This window comes from Candoia aspera, chromosome 7 (assembly GCF_035149785.1).
Source record: "Candoia aspera isolate rCanAsp1 chromosome 7, rCanAsp1.hap2, whole genome shotgun sequence".
NCBI classification, from domain to species: domain Eukaryota; kingdom Metazoa; phylum Chordata; class Lepidosauria; order Squamata; family Boidae; genus Candoia; species Candoia aspera.
Window position 1 is genome coordinate 79,296,360 of NC_086159.1, and position 19,099 is coordinate 79,315,458.

The window sequence follows — 19,099 nt, forward strand, 5'->3', positions numbered from 1 at the left end:
CTGACAGAACTTGCAGAGAGGGACAAATTGACTTCTTTGATTAGAGAAACCTACCTCTCTAGGTAAGATCTACCACCTAGCCGGCACTGCCCCACCTGCTGTCCAGTAGAGAAGCAGCAGCATACAGAGAGAAGCTTAAATCATCAACATCCAAACAACACCCTCTTTATGTCCTACAACCAGCTCCTCAGAAATTAAAATCCAGGAAAAGTTTCCTTAGGTCGACGGAAGATTTCAATGAATTTAAAGGTAAGACTGGACCCAGCTACAAAGAACCAACACTGGATGGAACCAGCAGAGGAGCTGGCACCTGGGTCTGGCGAAAGTTGGTAAGTATGGAAATTGCTAAACAGACTGCACACAGGCGTAACAAGATCCAGAGATATTCTGAACAAATGGGGCGATCTGGTGGCCTCTGCCGTTTGTGAATCTGGAGACATGCAGACAACAACACGCATGTACACTTGTCCTCTGTGCCCACATTTGAGGACCTCATGACAGCACAACAGAATGCAATTAATGTTGCCAGTTTCTGGGCAAGATCTGTTTAACTTTTATATATTCTAACTTTTATATTTTATATTCTATGTTTTACAGTATGCCTTATTTTAATTGTGATGCTTCTGACACGAATAAAACAAAATTAGAAAAAGGCCATTATTGACATTCATCAATGACTGGAAACCGCTTATGGACTTCTTGCATGAGAAAGAAAACGATTTTGTGATTTATGGTTTTGATGATTAGAAAGAATAGGTTATAGAGAGGAGGGAATTATGATGAAATTGGAGAGTGGTTTGATTAGAATTGTATGTATAACTGCCAAGAGGCATATCAGAAGTCATTTCTTTATATATATAATTTTTTTCTTCATGCTTTCTGTCTTTTTATTTTCCTCTTTTTTCTATCTTTTGTTTTTTTTCCCATACTTTGCTAATATTTTTCTTTTTTCTTTCTTTGAATGTATTTATTATTCATGTAAAATCTTTTAATAAAAATTATTTTTTTTAAAAAAGTAATTTTTAGATTGGCTACAAGAAAAGAACTCCCTGAGGAACAGGCAGGATTTTAGCAGGCTTTTCTATTAGATCAGATTGATACTGAAAAATATACCGAGTTACCTAAACTAGCCCTTGTCCTGTCAGTAGATCCTAAGCAGGTCTCTGATTCCACCTCTAGGGAAATTATTTGGAACAAACTTAAAGCCATCTTCAACCAACAGACAGTTGGGAAGGCAGCCTGAAGGCCATCTCTCAGATGCAGTGCCAACCAGGCACTTACAAATAGACTGATATCTATACTGCTTTATGCTGGTGATGCTGTAATATTATTATAGACACAATTAGGCCATGAGAGCACTGACCATTTCTGCAAGGAACACTCATTATGAAACAACTGTGTGAAAAAAAAAGTCATGAGTTTTGCATGGAGGTGTGAAAAGTTCATTTGGACACTCAAGGGCACAAAATAGAGGTTTCCTGTTTTAAGGATTTGGGCTTCACGCTGCACGATTCAAGCAACACATCCTGCCCAGGTTGCTTTGAACACTTAGAAAGTTCTATGTACAGCTTCTTTGGCAAATAAAGATCCTAAAATAATTAAAAATTTAAAGAATTTATCTTTACTAATTGCAAAGCAGACCAAACATGACCCCAGGCCTTCTTACCCCCACAGAATCGTCCTGAAACCATTAAAGAACTTGAAAAGAACTGGCTCTCAGTGGCATTAGTTAAAAGGTAAAGGGCATATGTTTAATATTTCAAAAAGAAAAAAAACCCTTAATATTTCAAAAAGAAAAAAAACCCTGCTGCATCCACAGTAGGCATTGGGAATTGAGCCATGATTTGAATCTTTCATGCTGAAGGAGACACCCCAAAGAAGCTTCTGTGGTGCAAAGAACCACCTGTGGCTTTTCTTCTCTACTGCATCTTTATCATGAAATTCAAATTACATCAAAGGCAAATTTGCATACTTTGCTGATACTGTTTATTACAAATAAAATTGAAATATCAATGGTCACATGAGGCAGCTGAACCTTTGAAATGATTTGTTTTGTATTATTTTCAAGCAAAGCATTTTAAAGGAAGTAGGTGGGAACACAATTCTGCTGGGTAAAATAATGGCTTCAATTACTTCAAATGCAGTATATTCAGAAAGTAAAGCAAGCTGAAAAATGCTGTACAGATATACTCCCACAGAAACAAATCAAAAACATGCTAATTACAGCCAAAGATGAAACTGATTTGCTACTAAACTTCAGTGATCTTCAATGTACATTAAAAGCATACTTTACTTTGTTAAAGCAAGCTAGGACAAATCAAGCAGACTGATGCGGGTTTTTGCAAAAGCAAACTACTTCTTGAGACTAAATTATGCATGTATTCTACATGACCGATGGGACATTTTGTTTTGACAGACACTTTAGGAAAAATATTTGCATAAGCAGCTCAGAGAACTGAAATATACCATTCTGAAACACACATTAGCCATGTTAAGCTATGTGGACCTAAACAATAGAGGTCACATGGCAGTTGTTGGGCTCATCCAAAAAGAGAGTAGAGAAGACATCGTTGAAGAACGATGGATGGTATTTGCATGCTCTGTCACAATCGGGGTTGAAATTCACTTCTAGAATCTGGGGTTGCATATATTGTTTCCCTAGAAGACAGATAAATTCAAAAATACCAGTGAACTACCAAACCATTAAAAAAAAAAGGGCAAAAGAAAGCAGAAACTGGATTTAACTGGAAGTGGCCTAGTCGCTGGAAGACAAAGCCTTCCTCTGCGGGTCAGTGAGAAAGAAGGCCCCCAAATCAATTTCCCTCCAGTCCCTCCTGCCCGCTTTGCAGAAGGAATCCTTTCCTGTCTGTCCTGCCTCTCCTGGAACTGAAAACGCCCCACCCTTTTCTCTGGGTCACATCAGCCCCAATACTTAACACCCACAATGGCTATCTCTGTGATCTGCATTATAGGAAGAAGAGGCTGAGATGGTTAAGAAGTAGGGATCTCTCTGATATCTTAGGAAACAGCTGCTAGGAGTGTTTTAAGCTCGAAATAACCCAGGTTCAAACTTGAAGCACTTCTACTTCCACAGTGCCAGTCAACTGGGGTGCTTAACTAATGCTTAAGAGAGGGGTGGTTTTGGGGTGGGGGGGCTGGGCAGTTCCCACAGTTCCTTTCCATGCTGTTCATTACAGGTACTTCCAAGGACAATGCAGAAATTATTTCCACATGCAATCTTTTACACATATTAATATTATATTACTATAGCTAGGTTTAAAGAAATTCCAAAACATCACACTTGTTTTTCTTTATGAACAAGAAACTGAAAAACTGCTTTTAAAACTAAGGCTGGGATTCACCAAGATCTGGCCAATTTCTTTTGCAACATGATGCCACTGAATCCCCCCAAAAAAACAAACACAAAGGATTTTTCCCCATTTGCTGCAACAATAATATAATAGCTACTAATAACAGGGATAAAACTCCCTCCCAGGTGGTTTATTTCAGTTATATCCCACCTTTGTTTTATTTGAGCCTTTGCTGAGTTTCAGAATAGTGACCAAAAATAAGCAGGCGGGACTCACCATCACCAGGTGATTCCCACTTCAGCATCAGGTCGATGGCATACAGAGCTCGTGAAGATGGATAATCACAGATGCCAAGCGGTGCCGGCTTGGCACAAGCTGCTCGGAACAACTCAACAAATGCCTTAAAGATGTCTTTCTAAGGACAAGAAATGCAGATGCTGATGAGCCTGAGCACTTTTTCATTTTTAAAAACTAAGAGTGGATACAGCATTCTCAAGGTAGGAGGAACGTCTGTGGATTTGCTTTCCGCCAAAAGTCTCGACATGAACTCCTTCTCTTGAAGGGCTTCCCCAGAGCTCCAGCCAGCACAGCTTCTGCCCATGCAAAGCGGGGACTAGGCAAGCTGGAGCCCAATGCTAAGAGCTAAGAGTGGAAGTGGAGGCTATTGAAAGCAAGAAGCAGCCCATTCCGTGGATTTTGTATGCACACCATTAACCTCCCCTTTCCTCCCCCAAAATAAAAAAACTGTTTTAGATTAAAAAAAACTGGTTTCCTTTAATCCAGTACGGACTGTGTAGGATAGCAATAATATCTGCACTTGGGATGCATCAAGTCAATGAAGTCCTGTACATATGGAGTGAAGCTTATCTTGATGTGTATTATTACTCCAACTGTACAAACCGAAAGAGTGGACCCATTTTGTGCAGTACAGGTGGTCCTCATTTAACAACCACTTGTTCAGCAACCGTTCAAACTTACAATAGTGCTGAACAAGTGGTGGTTACAACTGGTCCTCCTACTTACAGCCATCATAGCATTCGGCAGTAATGTGATTGTGATTTGCAACATTCCCTGCCAGCTTCCAACAAGCAAAGTTAGTGGGGAAGCCTGCAGGAAATCGCAAGTCCTGGTCATGTGAGATCCTCACTTAATGACCTGCACGGTTCTTGCTTAACAGCAGCAACTGGGACTACTGGGACTGCTGGAACTGCCGTCACTAAGCAGCATGGTCACATGGTTTTTTGACTTACGACCTCATCGCTTAGCTATGGTGTTCCCAGTCCCAATTAGTGTTAAGTGAGGACCACCTTTGTCTTCTGTATGAGAAATACTAATTTAAGTGATTTATAACAGAAATTGGAAGCAAGCTGATGAAAAATTAAATAACTCTTTCAGTTATTGACTTACTTTCAGTGATTTGACTTACTTCAACAGTTTTCCATGAGTATTCAGGGTACTGCTTCTCAAAAAGTGGAATAAATTCATTATAGTGGATCTGCAAATAAAAAGCCATTTGATTATGAATTTTTTCCCTTGCCTTAGTTTTAACTGTAACTTCACTTTCTTAGTTAGAATTATCTCCTTCCTCCACTGATTGTTCTGTAAAAATCTGAGACCTGTGAAGAACAGCCAGCCTTTCAAGCAATGAGGCCCACAGCCTATTCTGAAACGCTTACCCAATTATGTTATTAATTTTGTTGGGTTTATCCAAAGACTGAGGAAGAGAAACTCAGCTTGTGCAATCAGTCTCCTTTCCATCATAACCTTTGGCTGGCTCATTACAGACTAGCTGCACTGTGCCTCAAACAAGTTTTGGAATACATATTAAAATTTGTTTATGTCTTCTTATACTCATTTATTCATACATCCAATCCACACAGTTGTGTTATGAGAAATAACACAAACTACAATTCCTGGGATGCTATTTTTTAAAGCTTTGGTGGGTATTCTTCACATCTGCATCTTACCTTTCTTCTAAGAAATAGAGGCAGCGTTATGGATATTCCTAGACAATCTTTTAAATTCCAACGTGCTGATCTTCAACAGGGCAGCCCACAAGCACTCCTAACTGATCCAGTCCTATGGCCTCACCTTCAACCTAACATGCATCCTGCTATATCAATGTCATCACAGTTTGAACGCAACCTCTCATTTCCTTGTTATCATTTACTCACTTGTTTTAAAGATACCCCAGGAGCATAATTCATAACAGTAAAATGCTTCTCATAATCATCTAAATCATCAAGCGAAAATGGCCTTAAAGAAGGAAAAAAATAGGCAGGGACATGAAGTTATTTTATGAAATTCAGAAATTCTGCAAACTTAAAATCACTGTAGAAGATGATGATTACCTATTTGAGAACCGGAGCCAAAACACATCATAAACATACAGTTTGAGTGGCTTAACTGATCTCAGCAACACGATATACCGAATGTCAAATTTAACCAGTCCCACATCTTCAAGATGAAACAAGACCGAATTTTCAATATATTTAGACACCACCTAAAAGAACAGAAAAATTTTAAAAAGATGGAAATAAATTTTGCTTCGAAACAGCCAATCTTGGGCATGCAAGGCAGCTTATAATTCTGAACCAACTCCTCAAAGCAAGATAGCAACTACAGATTCTAAAGCAATTTAGAACCTGTAAGATGTGCCATTTTGAAAGATGAGAAAGTTGAAATATACTGAATAGGTAAACTGTGTCAAGTTCCCAGAATTAAAAAAAAAATCACTAGAATTTGGGAATGTAAGTGGGTATTGAATGGCATAAACATATATAAGTCATTTCATACCCAACTCTTATTCATGAGCTACTCCAGATTTGGTGGCATACCAAATAATAAATAGTTTATTAGTAATAAATAAACTAATAAGGCAAAAAGCTTTTTTTTTTTAACCATCATGGTGAATTGTAAAATGGAGCTGTGTGTGAATATGAGACTGCTCTACTAGAATTAGGATGACTGGACTGTTGAAAGAACTGCTGCTAGGTGTGAGCTGTCCCAGTAAGGATAGCTGGAGGTGCTGGACCACTGGAGCCATAAAGCTGTAGTCAAGTTCAGGATATGACCGCTCTGTTTGCAAGAATTTTGTTGGAACATCACTGGCAAGTCCAGAGGAGAAAAGTGGAAGAGAAAATATAGCAACGGTTGGAAAAAGATCTAAGATAAACAGCTGGGACAAAGGCAGTACCGGTGAGAGCTGGTGGTGGACTGGAGAGAAGGACAGAGCTGGCTATGGAAAGAGTTGGAGAGAAATGAAAAGAGAAGGAAGTAGAAGAGAAAGAAAGGCAGGATGTATGGAGGAGAACTGTGCAAGAAAACAGCTGAGACAACAAAATGGCTCAGAACTCTGGTGAGCCATCACAGCAATAAAGTTATGGAGGAAAGCTATGGAGGTGATAAAACTCTCACACTTCTGATGGTCTGTCAAGAGCATGATACCAGTATTGGAACTTCAGATAGTAGGACAAAGCTGATAGTGGTGGATATCAAACTGTCAGATGTGTCTCCCGTGGTGGACAAGAACAGAATTAGGGTGAGGCAGCTGTTGGAAGCTGGTGAGATTGGCTAGCTATGTACTAGCTTCCAGACTTGGGTTGACTAAGGTACTGGATGTGGGATGATTGGTAGGGGACTGTAATGGTATGTGGGAATGGCCTTGAGAGACAGGGGAAGAGATGCTGCCTAGGGAATGATCAGATAAAAGCTTGAGGAGCCTGCAATTGCATAATGGACAGAGAAAGAAACTTAGAAAGGATCCGTCCTAACTTATCAGGCTGTAAAAAGAGACGGTGTGAGATTTGTACTTTCAGACTTGCAAGATTCTGTTTATATAGCCCTACAACAACATAGAATTACCTCATCTTGTCATGTTTCTTGTCTGGTCTACCTGAGAGGCTGACATCAATCTTGCAAGTCTCAAAGTACAAAGTTTCTTTCTCCATCCTTTATGCAGTTGTGGGTATGTATGTATGTACATGTTTGTTTGATTTCTATAGCCGCCCATCTCTTCCTCACCCTTTTATCTGTTTGTTCCGTAGTAGTAAAGGTAAAGGTTTCCTTTGACGTGAAGTCCAGTCGTGTCCGACTCTAGGGGGTGGTGCTCATCTCCGTTTCAAAGCCGAAGAGCCGGCGTTTGTCTGTAGACACTTCCGTGGTCATGCGGCTGGCACGACTAAACGGAACGCCGTTACCTGCCCACCAAAGTGGTACCTATTAATCAACTCACATTTGCATGTTTTCGAACTGCTAGGTTGGCAGGACCTGGGACTAGCAACAGGAGCTCACCCCGCCGCGTGGTTTCGAACCGCCGACCTTCTGATTGGCAAGCTCAGCAGCTCAGCGGTTTAACCCGCAGCGCCACCACGTCCCTGTTTGTTCCCTAGGCAGCCTCAATTCCCCTTGTCTCTCAAGGTCATTCCCACATAACATTACAGGGACTATGGATTGTGGATTGGGTCTGTGAAATGACGTGGGGAAGAGTCATAAATGACCCTGTGGAGGGGGAATTGTTAATAGTGACAGGCCACAGAAGGTATGTAAAGGAAGTCATTACAAGGTAAGAGAGACTGACAATTAGCCCTAGTTTCGATTTCTAGCTTAAATGCCCCACTCCTAGGTCCAGGTGGTCAGACTGGTGGTGTTCATCCAAGATCTAATCGTGGATGAATAAGTGGCCATGGCTGAAAGTTTTTGGGCAAGGAAAGTGATACGGCCTTATCAAAGATCTGCCCTTTTGATTCTTTAGCAACCTTGAGTCCATGGGTGGGTAGCAGTAGTAGTTACAGTTACAAAAAATACCTTGCCTGCTCTAGGAATGGCAGGGAGTGAATGCCTATATAGTTGGGGACAAATGGGGACTGAACAGTGATGCTGTTCCTGTATTGACAGATTCAGGAACCTTGTTTGAACTCCTAGACCTGATATCCAGACTGGTTCTGGAGTTATTCTAGTTGCGGGAACTGGGGGATTTTAATCTCCATGCCCTGGATGCTGGTTCTGGGAAGGCTCAGTTCATGACAACCATGAGCTTATACCAAGTAATATTTGGCCTAATTCACACTGATGGACATGTGCTAGAATTTGCCTTTACTTCAGAGCAGGTGGTGTGATCTGGATGCAGACTGATGGTGGTCAGGTAAGACTGATCACTGCCCATTCCCTCCACACGATGGATAGGCTCGATTCGTGTCTTTCCTGGCTCCTTCAGGACTAAATGAACATTCAAGGAACAAATCTTGAGTTCTATTAAGAAGGCGGCCAAGGACCTTGCATGTGTGCTTTCATATGTGATCCTTCTATGTAGGTAATCCTAAACGGTTAGATTCTTGCTTGCTTTCTTCCCCTCCTTCAGTGACAGGGGAGAGGAGGCTCGTCTCTTCCGAGGAGGTGGGCCAGCCTGTGCTTGTTTCCACAGCAATGTGAACCTGTCAGCGTGCAAATCCACCCTCAGAAGAGGGTGCAGGAGGGGACACCAACTACAGCATCCCCTCGAAGTACATCACACGTATCCTTTCCAGTCATTGGATGGAAATGGAAGTGGTTGCCTTGGCTGATAGCTTTTGTTGAGCTTGAGATGGGGGAGTGCACCCTCCCTGGACTTTTGGGGCCTCTCCGTGGATATTGCAGACCACAGTCTCCTCTTGGACCCCCCGAGGGATGGCAGTTCGGGGGCACCGGTCAGTGGCAGCAGAGGAAAGCTCTGTTTGAGGGCCCTTACTTACGGGATCCCTCCTGGCTCGATTCTCTTCCCCTTGTTTACCATTTCTATGAAAGCACTGGGAGAGTCAGTCATAGCTTTGGGGTGAGAGATCATCAGTGTGCTGGTGATAGTTGTATGCATACCTCCATTCTGGTTGACCAGAAATGCTCCAGAAGGCTTGAACCCAGTTATGGGTGGGACTAACAGGCTGAAGCGGAACCCAAGCAAGATGGAGTAACTGTTTGTTTCCCGTGGCTGTAATCCCCAGTGGTGTTTCTCTCAGTTTTTCAGAGGGAGCAAGTCAATGATTTGGGGATCCTCCTGAACTACAACTACTGATAGATTGGGGGGGGGGGATGAGGTTGTCTGGAGGGCCTTTGTCTGGTTTTGTCTGGCATTTCAACTGTGATGCCATCCAGAGTGGGAGCCTTGGCGATAGCGACTCAGGCTCTCATCACTACCAGACTGAGTTACTGCAATGTGCTCTATGTGGGGCGGCCTTTGAAGACAGCCGAAATGGGTTCTGTAACAACCTGCACTTTGGTGAAGCAGAGTCACTATAATCACATCAGTCTCCTTTTTGCCGTCACTGAATTGGTGGCCAGTATGTTTCCAAGCATGATGCAAAGTGTTTTTTCTATCAATAAAGCCCTACATAGGTTGGCACCCTGGTACTTGCCAGATCACCTCCTCGGTGTAGAAGTGGATGGTCCAAACCACCCAGCCCATCTGCCCACAATCCATTGGTGGCTCGATAGGCTTGGAAGGTCAAGGCGGGCAGGGCTTATGGGCTGGGTTTTTGGTTGCAGCCTCCTCTCTTTGGAATGAACTCCCTTTTGAGGTTAGGCTGGTACTCTCACTGGAAATTGTCCTAGAGATCATCTGGAGAATGAAGTGGTGTCACTTCATTGCATTTGCTGCTTTTTACATTTGATATTGATGTTCACTTTTTAAAAAAATTATGTAAATTGCTGGGAGTCCTATGAATTGTGGCAGTATAAAAAATACAATTATATAAATAAAGGTGTTCTACATACAAATAATTACAGCTAGCATTATACAATCTGAGAACTGAGTGGCAAAATTTTAGACTGCAAACGTTTTGGAGTGATATAGTTGCATCTTTGAATCCTTTCTTCCCAGCCCACAATATGCAACTATCCTTTCTAAACATATAAGCCTTTACAAAAACTATGGGGAAATGCTATTTTATATAGGCAAGGGGTTTCTACATGATGAAGCAGCTCACCCTGTCTCTAGAAGCCTGAAGAAGTGCAATTTGGGTAAAAACATTACCCGTCATCTGAACAACAGTTACTTATTTTCAGGGAGAATTTTAAACCTACACACATTTATCTATAAGGAAGGTCTACAAGAACATACTAAGTCACTGATATCTGAAATTAGATGCGTAAAACAGTGTAATGGTTTCATAATTATTTTCTTAATGTTTACATAACCCTAACTAAACATATCAACAGAAATCATGAAACCAACTTGAATTAAGGCAGTCTTCAAGACTTTTCCTACCAAAGCATGCTATTACACATTTGAAACTGGAGTTGGAAGTGAATTTAACAATATAATTTATACTGAAAAATTAATGGCCCATGGAAGAAAGTGCCATGAAAATTCTTTACGGAAGAGCGTAAGGAATTAAAAACTGCTAGACCAAGATTTGCTTATTGTCCTGAAATAGAGATGTGGCTTGTACTATGAAGAAAGCATAATGCTTCAAACACTGCAGTGTAATGGCAAGTTCATACAGCCACAAAAGAAAGGAATGAAGGAAGGAAAAAGAAAACTTGATTTGCTTCAGACTTTTCCAGAAAAAGAGCAGCCATTGTTTGCAAAGGGTCCTTCTTTCTGACCTTAGGGATGCTCTCTCTCTGTCTGATGATGTTGTTAAGGCTCTTGGTGATGTGAGTGTCCAGACTTCTGGCCAGATTCCATGGTTTGCAAATCCAGTGGTTGTCTTCTCCTCTAGATTAGAACCCACAGAAGAAAGGACATTGTGTTTAATGTTTGAAGCAAGCGTCTTTTCCTCAGATCTACTTTCATCATGGTGCCCAACTTGTGATCCACCAAGTTTAATGTTTGTTTTAATTCCAATATTTTCTTTTAAGAAATCCAAATGATTCCTGTTCAACTGCATATGTAGAAAATCAGCGTAGCACACCGATCAAGGTGTTGGACCAGGACTGGGGAGATTCAGGAGCAAATCCACCCTCAGCCATGGGATCTCACAGGGTGACTTTGAATCAGTCACTCTCTTGATCCAATCTACTGCATGGGAAATTGAATTAAGATTGCCTTAATTCAATTTCATTCAGAATGCTCTCTTGAGCTTCTGAAGGAAAGACACAGTATAAATCTAATATGTAAATATACTAGTCATCAGTGAACTGTAGTCATCCATAGTTACAGCATGAGGTGTGTGTAACAGAGACCATTCTTTGTTATTTGAATGCTTTCACACGAACTGGAATCCAACCCACATGGAAGCTTTATGCTGTACTCATGATTGTGCTGTACCCATGAATACCCAGTAATTCAGTGTAACGTCAACCAGCCTGACTTAAAGGGAGAGGCCTACTCACACTAGTTACATGTTCAACTGAAGATATGTGAAGAGGGCTATAGCCTAACACAAGGCGACAGTGCCCGAGTCAATATGAAACCAGAGTTCAAATAAGTCTTACGGTGGACCTAAAGACATAGCGGTTTTCTCTATAGGCAATAATTCATTTATTTTTCTACTAAAGAGTATATTGGTTTAAAGTGAGATTGTTGACTGATGCATTTACTGTGCTTTCATATATGTATCTGCTCTATCAACATATTACCAAAATCTCAAGGGATCTGGGGGCTTCAATGAACTATGAGAGGGCAAAAATAAAGTTAGGACTTGTAAGGAAGTGTATCCTGAACTCTCAACAGTAGATGTAAAAGTTCTGTCCAGTTTTAAAAGTTATAAAGTGTCTAAAAGTAAATGCTTTTCATTCTTACCATTCTACTACTCTCAACAACTCAAAAATATTTTTTTCTCCTGGTACCTGTTTGTTCCTTTTTCAACTCTTTGTCTCCCTCTGTCTGTTACCTCCTTGGAGCAGAATTCATTTATAATATCTGCAAAGCTTTCACACATACCTATTTATTTTCTAACTATCCCGCCTTTATTATTTTTCTAAGTAACTCAAGGCAGTGAACATACCAAATGCTCCTTCCTCCTATTTTCCCCACAACAACCACCCTGTGAGGTGGGCTGGACTGAGAGAGGGGGACTGGCCCAAGGTCACCCAGCTGGCTTTCAAGCCTCAGGCGGGACTAGAACTCTCAGTCTCCTGGTTTCTAGCCCATCGCCTTAACCACTAGACCAAACCTGCTCTCTGATATGATACTAATGTACTGGCAAAATGTGATTGTTTCCCATCTGCTAATCAAATAAATCACTTTGCATTTCTAGCATAATAAAAGCTGATTTGAGGAGCTCATAATGGGAGCAGCTGTGAACTACCTGCCTGATACAGTAGCTCCCTTTGCAAGAGGGAGCATACTCTTGCAAATAGAAAATTTGAATATTCCAAACTATTTGTGTGCTCTTGATCCATTTGTAGCTGAGGGGCAAAACTCCTTCCCAAACCTCAAAATTTTGATACTGAAGAGATGTATTCTTTGGCTTTCTGACAACTAATTATAACTTCCCATTTTGATAACAGAATTAAATTAAGGTTGGCAATAATCAAAGCTAATATTAACAGTTTATTTAGTGCAGTATAACATCATCAAGTTGATTTTATATGATGCTTATGCAGGATGTGGGAAATTTTCAGAACAAAGACTTCTGTGATGGTTCCTGTAAGAACTGGATAAAGGGGTGTCATTCAAGTGGACACTAGTAACCATGAGAAGAGGATCAATGTGGGACTAGCCAAGCCTGAGTTATAAAATAGATATAAATAAAAAAATATATTTTATGTATAAAATATTTCTACATCTATATCTATAAAATATATCTTTATCTAATTTTCTGTCTCTTTCTCCCACGTTATAAAACTGGGAAGGAACTTCAAAGCCATCACACAAAATGAGACATCATCCCACCTTGATTCTTTTCCCTAAGAAAAACAAGTAGCCCTGGAGGTGTCATAAAGATCCCCTTTATCAGCTTTCATCGGACATCTACAAAGTGAGAAGGATCACTAACATTAGGGGAGATGAAAATGCATGGCTGCATTACCTGCTCTCACGCTGTTGAAAGAAACGGATGAACTGTGGCAATTCTGTACAAAGATTGAAAGTATGAGGCAGCCATTTTGGTCCCTCTGAACCTCCAACTCTCCTCGAAATTGAGGCCAGGCAGTCCTTCACAGTCAAGAGATTTTCACATGGAAACTGATTCACCATCACATGAGGTTTTTCTTCACTTAGTTTTCTAAAAGAGAAGGAAGGCATTTAGCACAGGGGACTCCATAGTCAAATATACAGATATTGAATCGGTAAGAATAATTGTTACTTGCAGGGAAATAGCTGTGTAACCTGTAATCTTTGAAGTGGGAGAAGTTGTAGAGAATATCAGCTTCTTGCTCCAAGTCCGTAAACTCAAAACAGGGGTGAGTCAGGTTCTGATGCACCTGCTGGAGATCGGTGTAAACTCTAGCAGAAAAATTGGGGAGGGGGAACAGAGATTATGCAACTCAGAGGCTATGAGCACACCTGCCACTCCTGAAAGTGTTTCTATTCTACTGTGAAGAGTAATTTGTCTAATAGGTCAACCCTTCTGAGATGCTGCCTTACCTTCGAACCATGTAATATTAGCAGCTGGGCAAAGATGTAAAGGAGAAAATGATTTTTTTCCAATAATTTGGTGCTTTAATATCAGCACTTCAAAGTGGGTTTGAAAACTGATTGGAAGACAATACAGACTGTCAAAGATTCATGTGACAGGATCACCTCTCAAGTGTCTTGTCTTCTGATTACTTTCATAGTAACATATTTTCTATCTACTTCTGTTACCTTTCCTTTGTGTGCTCCCACACAAATTCATTGTTACAAAAAGTTTAAGAGCAACATTCTTCATTTCTGCTTCTCTGTATCTTGCTGAACTGCCCATTCCATGGAAAAGATGAGTAATTAGAATCTACATCTCAGATCACCAAATAATTAGACAAATCGGAATCCATCATTCTTTGAAAAGCTGTAACTTTAATTGCTGAAAAATAACCACAGCAGAAAGATGCTTATCTAGAAGACAAAAAGATTTGGAAATACGTACTTGAAGATTTTATTCTTCTCATAAATGGGAGGCTTTATTGAAGTAGGCAGTTTTTCTCTGTTTTCAGTTAATATAGCCTAAAACACAGACACAGAGAACCCCATCAGTTTTAATTTCATGTTATCCTTTGCAAGCAGTCACTTCTGAACTTTGGCAAGAACCATCTGTTCACTCTGTATCCTGTTGGGCAGGAAGGGGTGATGGCTACAATCAAGCAACCCAACAAATAACCAAAGAACATCGCTTTGATTCAAAATGTATTTCCCGTGTCTACACTACATTTACCAAACTTGATAAGAACAATTTTCCATCTCCAACCCTGTATCCTCCAGAATTCAACAGGACTTATGCCCAGAGAAGTGGGTCACATGTCTAGTCTTGTGTTGAAAAGACATGTTAAGAACTCATGAAAACAAAATGTTTTTCAAGATCTTTTTGTGCTTGCTCAGGGAATAGTCTGGAATTTCTGCCCACTTCTCTTTCTAAACTCATGGAGCTGCATTTGAGCATGGTCTTCTCTCAATGACTATATCCCTGTCTCTGGGAAGGGATTTATTCTGTAAATTTAGTGTTATAATTATTGTACTCCTGCAGGGAGTTTATTTTGATCTCCCTGGACTTCCTTGCCCAGCTTGATTGCCATTGCTATGAGGAAAAATTTGGCAAATTTCTCCTGGTGGCTGTAGGGAGAATTTTTCTGATTCTTTTTGTCCTTGTGAATGATTATTTTTTAATGTGGGTCTCTTGTGAGATGACAAGCCAGGGGAAAAGAGGAAAAACACACAAGCCTCCTCTTGGGAAAGTACTCCTCCATTTTCCAGTGCTTGTCTCGAGTCACCATGGGGGTAGGGGCTACACACCTTGTCTCCCCTTTCCTGGCGTAAGGGGATCTGGTACTTATTGATTTCCCTGTCAGCCCAAACATCTGTCCCCACACCAGGCCTACCGCCTCCGGGGGCTCTCCCTCTGCCTATCACATGCACAACTGTGCTCTCTTTCCTTTTGCCAAAGCATTTTGGCAAACAATGTTCCTGCCTTCCAAAATGCATGACGTTTCTTGCTTGTATCTCTACTGCTCCTGCACTCTCAGATTCCCATTCTTCTTCTATTCAATATGACACTCACACACACACACACAGTGTCTTCAAGTCAGTACTGACTCCTGACAACTGCCTGGGCTAGTCCTGCAGTTTTCTTGGCTAGATTTTCAGAAGTAGTTTGCTACTGCATGATTCTAGGACTGAGAGTGAGTGATTGGCCCAAGGTCACCCAGCTGATTTTTTTTTTTTAATCGTATGGAATAGCAGTTCGCAGTTCACGCTGCTTTTTCTTGCTGGGAAATCCTTGTGAGGTCCAGCAGCCAGATGTGTAGACTATTTAGTCGTGACAAGTCACGATGCCTGGGGTACACCACAAGGAGGCTAGTCTACATTGCACCTAGTTGGGCCGAGAGAGAGGGACTGTCCCAAGGTCACCCAGCCGGCTTTCATGCCGAAGGCAGGACTAGAACTCAGACTCCTGGTTTCTAGCCCAGAACCTTAACCCAGCTGATGATACACCACCACATTTGTATCAACCAGAATGAAAGCCCAAAAGAATCTAACATACAGTAGATGTAAATGTAATATTGCAGCCTTATTCGCAGTATCGCAATGTCATATTGCACTACTTTTAATGTTAATTAGAAGAATGGAACATGTAAAATCACAAAAAGATGTCTGTAACTTACCGACAGTTGGGAATCACCATGAGCTTCCTGGAATGAAACTCTGGTAGGGCTATAGGCAAATTAGATGAACTCCTATCTATCCTAGTTTTTTAAAAAGATTATACCTGATAGTGATCATCTGGGGGTTCAGTGACGAAACAGTTGATATTGAGCACCTCACTGGACTGCCATGGCAACAGCCGACATTTTCTAAGTAAACAATCTGTTTCCCCGTAGGCAAAATCCCGGGTGACTTCCTCTGCAAATGAAAGAATTGAAAGAATTCCAAACTGTGTAACAGAGGTTGACAAAAGAGCAGACTTCTGGGATCCTCCCCAAATTCTGGTTGATGCAACAGGCATCTACTTGAGTTAAATAAGCCTGAATCCAAGAATTCATTGTGATTACCAGAACTGAACTGAATTCACAATCCTTTGTTGTCAAAACGCATTCCCGGTGACACATTCATTTCAGCAATACAATTATTGGGATGGAGGGTTGAGGGAAGGTGACATGTTGCTGTTGCTCTTCTTGAACTATGGGGAGCAACAATGACTCAGAATCACCCCAAATCTACCAGCAGAGCAGAATCTATCACCTGTCTATCCTGGTTTAGTGGGGGATACTCTTTTTCCATGCAGTTCAGAGAAAGGAGTTGGAATTAAAAGAATGTTGCAGTTGCAGTAACAACCTTGGGGTGGGGGGGAGGGGGAGAAGGAAGAGAAGGATCTGTTTCAGTAAGAGCCAAAAAAGGGGGGAACACAGGGTCAGACTGCATCATTAATTTATCTATTTAGGAACTCAACCTGTTCCAACCATCTTTTTTTTTAATCCATTCAATCATGTCTGATTCTCGGAGACGGCCTGGACAAGTCCCTGCAGTTTTCTTGGTAAGATTTTCAGAAGTGGTTTGCCACTGCCTGCTTCCTAGGGCTGAGAGAAAGTGACCGGCCCAAGATCACCCAGCTGGCTTTGTGCCTAAGGTGGGATTAGAACTCACAGTCTCCTGGTTTCTAGCCCAGTGCCTTAACCACCACACCAAACTGGTTCTCACAGCCATCATTATTCCTGCTCAAACTCTTAATTTAGGACTTTTTGAATAGTTACTTGCTTGGTTGTCTACTTTCCCAGCAAAACTGACCTGGTTGGGCCAATGTGATCCTGTGCCAAGGGATCACACCATAATTTTGTGCCAAGTCCTAAAGAACTTCATAGGTTAAGCAATCACTATCACTATCTTCCCCAGGCTATTAAGAACCATTTGCTATGACAGGTGATGGTTAATGAATGAGCTAGCAAATTTTTCTAGGGACAAATTTATTGCCAGATTGAATTTGTTAACCCAATTGCAGTTAACTTTCCAACTAGTAAGCTAGTGAAGTTGCACAAGTAGCCCTCCTTGGATCCAAAGGTGTTAGATAACTATTGTCTGCTCTCCAACCTTCAGGATGGGAGGGATACTTTCAGACTTGCAAGATTTTGTTAATGTTGATGGAGTTTTTAAAGGTTAATAAAAGAACTCCAAGCAGCAAACAGCAATCTTACCGCCCAGAGCCCCTCTTTTGGGGGAGAGGGCGGTAATAAAATTTGAATAATAAATAGTCTTGCAGAGTAGAAGCATGAACCAAAAAGGAACTTGCACATTAAGCTTAATTACGTTCAGAAATAAATTCAGTCTTCACACTGTAGTTAGATGAGGAAAAATAGAGATAGCTTACTTTTATTCAGTAGATCTGGATACAGGTAGGTTCATAGCAGAAAGCACTTAATCATCACTGGTTCTTTGTAGACACTTTCGATGGAAATAGAAAGTCTGCGTGCAAGCGAGATGGTAGGGGGAGGAGCTGCATTCCTGCAGCACCTCCTGCTTGCATGTGTGCCAGAAGAGTAATGGAGATTGTTAATCCAGGAGGAGGAGGAAGTGGAAATCAGGTGACCCACATGACATCCCACAAGCACGATAGAAATGCGTTTGCTAGAGACTCCCTTATGCTTATGAGACACTGCTGAGTTGACCCCTGACAATTACAACAAATGCAACCTTACAATAAAGATAAGAGTTGGTACTCCTGGTTGTGCTTCTTGTCTGGGGTACCTTGCAAGACTAACAGGGGTCCTCCTGGACTCATGATTGAATAAAAGATGGAAGCCATGACCAGGGAGGTGCATATAAAGCACCCAACACCCAGCTTTCAAAGACTCAATGTTGAGTACTGTATACAAGCAGGTGACATGACTGAGCTTTTCTCCTAGTCCAAAAGCGGAATGAGCACACAGACATACTTACCACCATTCTCAAGGTCTCTTAAGGGCCAGAGAACAGTATAAGCAATTTGTTGTGGCATGTAAAACAAAGGTGCTGTTGCAAAAGTGGGCTCATCTGAATGCTGAATACGGGATCCAAATTCATCCATAATGTACCAAACTGGGACCTTCTCCTCAGCTGTCTGTACAAAAAAAGCAAAGATATATCAATAAGAAGCCAGCTGGGTGACTTTGGGCCAGTCCCTCTCTCAGCCCAACCCACCTCACAGGGTTGTTGTTGTGGGGAAAATAGGAAGAGGAAGGGGTATGTTCGCCACCTTGAGTTATTTATAAAAAATAGCAAAGGTGGGATAAAAAAATCTAAAAAAAAAAAATCCCCACACAATGTATTACTATTACATTTAATTTTTTTTTAAATATTCCCCTTCCTATTCATCTCAACAATTTTTAATACTATAGTCAAGTCTCTTTCAAGATAAATTTGACTTCTGATGACTTTATGAACAAACGTTTGTACTTTTCTTGGCAAGAATATGGAAGTAATTTGTTACTGTCCCTTCTAGGATGTTTTCATTTTCCAGTCTAGCCCTGGGATCCCTTGAAGATTTCCCATTCACATGCTAATCACTCTGACCTTGTTTAGTTTCCAAGTTCAGACAAGTTGGCCAGGTCTACTGGCTGAGACTGCCCTAATATCCTTCTGAATAGGACCCCTGGCTGAAAAATGGAGGCACTGTGTTGCTAAAGGGTCCAATTCAAGGTGTTGGTTATCACCTTTAAAGCCCTACATGGCAAGGGTCCAAGTTACCTAAGGGACCGTCTCATCCCCGTCA

General features: G+C 41.2%; 2 protein-coding genes across 2 annotated transcripts in view; one reads left to right on the forward strand and one right to left on the reverse strand.

Annotated features, from left to right (window-relative positions):
* The window catches only part of TSPO (translocator protein), a 479,738-nt gene that overhangs the window by 21,789 nt on the left and 438,850 nt on the right, over positions 1–19,099 (forward strand). The gene's annotated exons all lie outside the window — the stretch shown is intronic.
* TTLL12 (tubulin tyrosine ligase like 12) overlaps positions 1,970–19,099 on the reverse strand; it is a 28,903-nt gene continuing 11,773 nt past the window's right edge. Inside the window, exons 4-14 of the mRNA XM_063308266.1 lie at positions 18,289–18,448; positions 16,127–16,260; positions 14,294–14,370; positions 13,558–13,674; positions 13,259–13,453; positions 10,890–11,001; positions 5,663–5,814; positions 5,486–5,567; positions 4,738–4,806; positions 3,588–3,726; positions 1,970–2,658 (exon numbers count right to left, since the gene is read on the reverse strand). Of these exons, the coding sequence (XP_063164336.1) occupies positions 2,507–2,658; positions 3,588–3,726; positions 4,738–4,806; positions 5,486–5,567; positions 5,663–5,814; positions 10,890–11,001; positions 13,259–13,453; positions 13,558–13,674; positions 14,294–14,370; positions 16,127–16,260; positions 18,289–18,448 (1,389 nt within the window). The 3' untranslated portion in view covers positions 1,970–2,506. The remainder of the gene's footprint in view (positions 2,659–3,587; positions 3,727–4,737; positions 4,807–5,485; positions 5,568–5,662; positions 5,815–10,889; positions 11,002–13,258; positions 13,454–13,557; positions 13,675–14,293; positions 14,371–16,126; positions 16,261–18,288; positions 18,449–19,099) is intronic.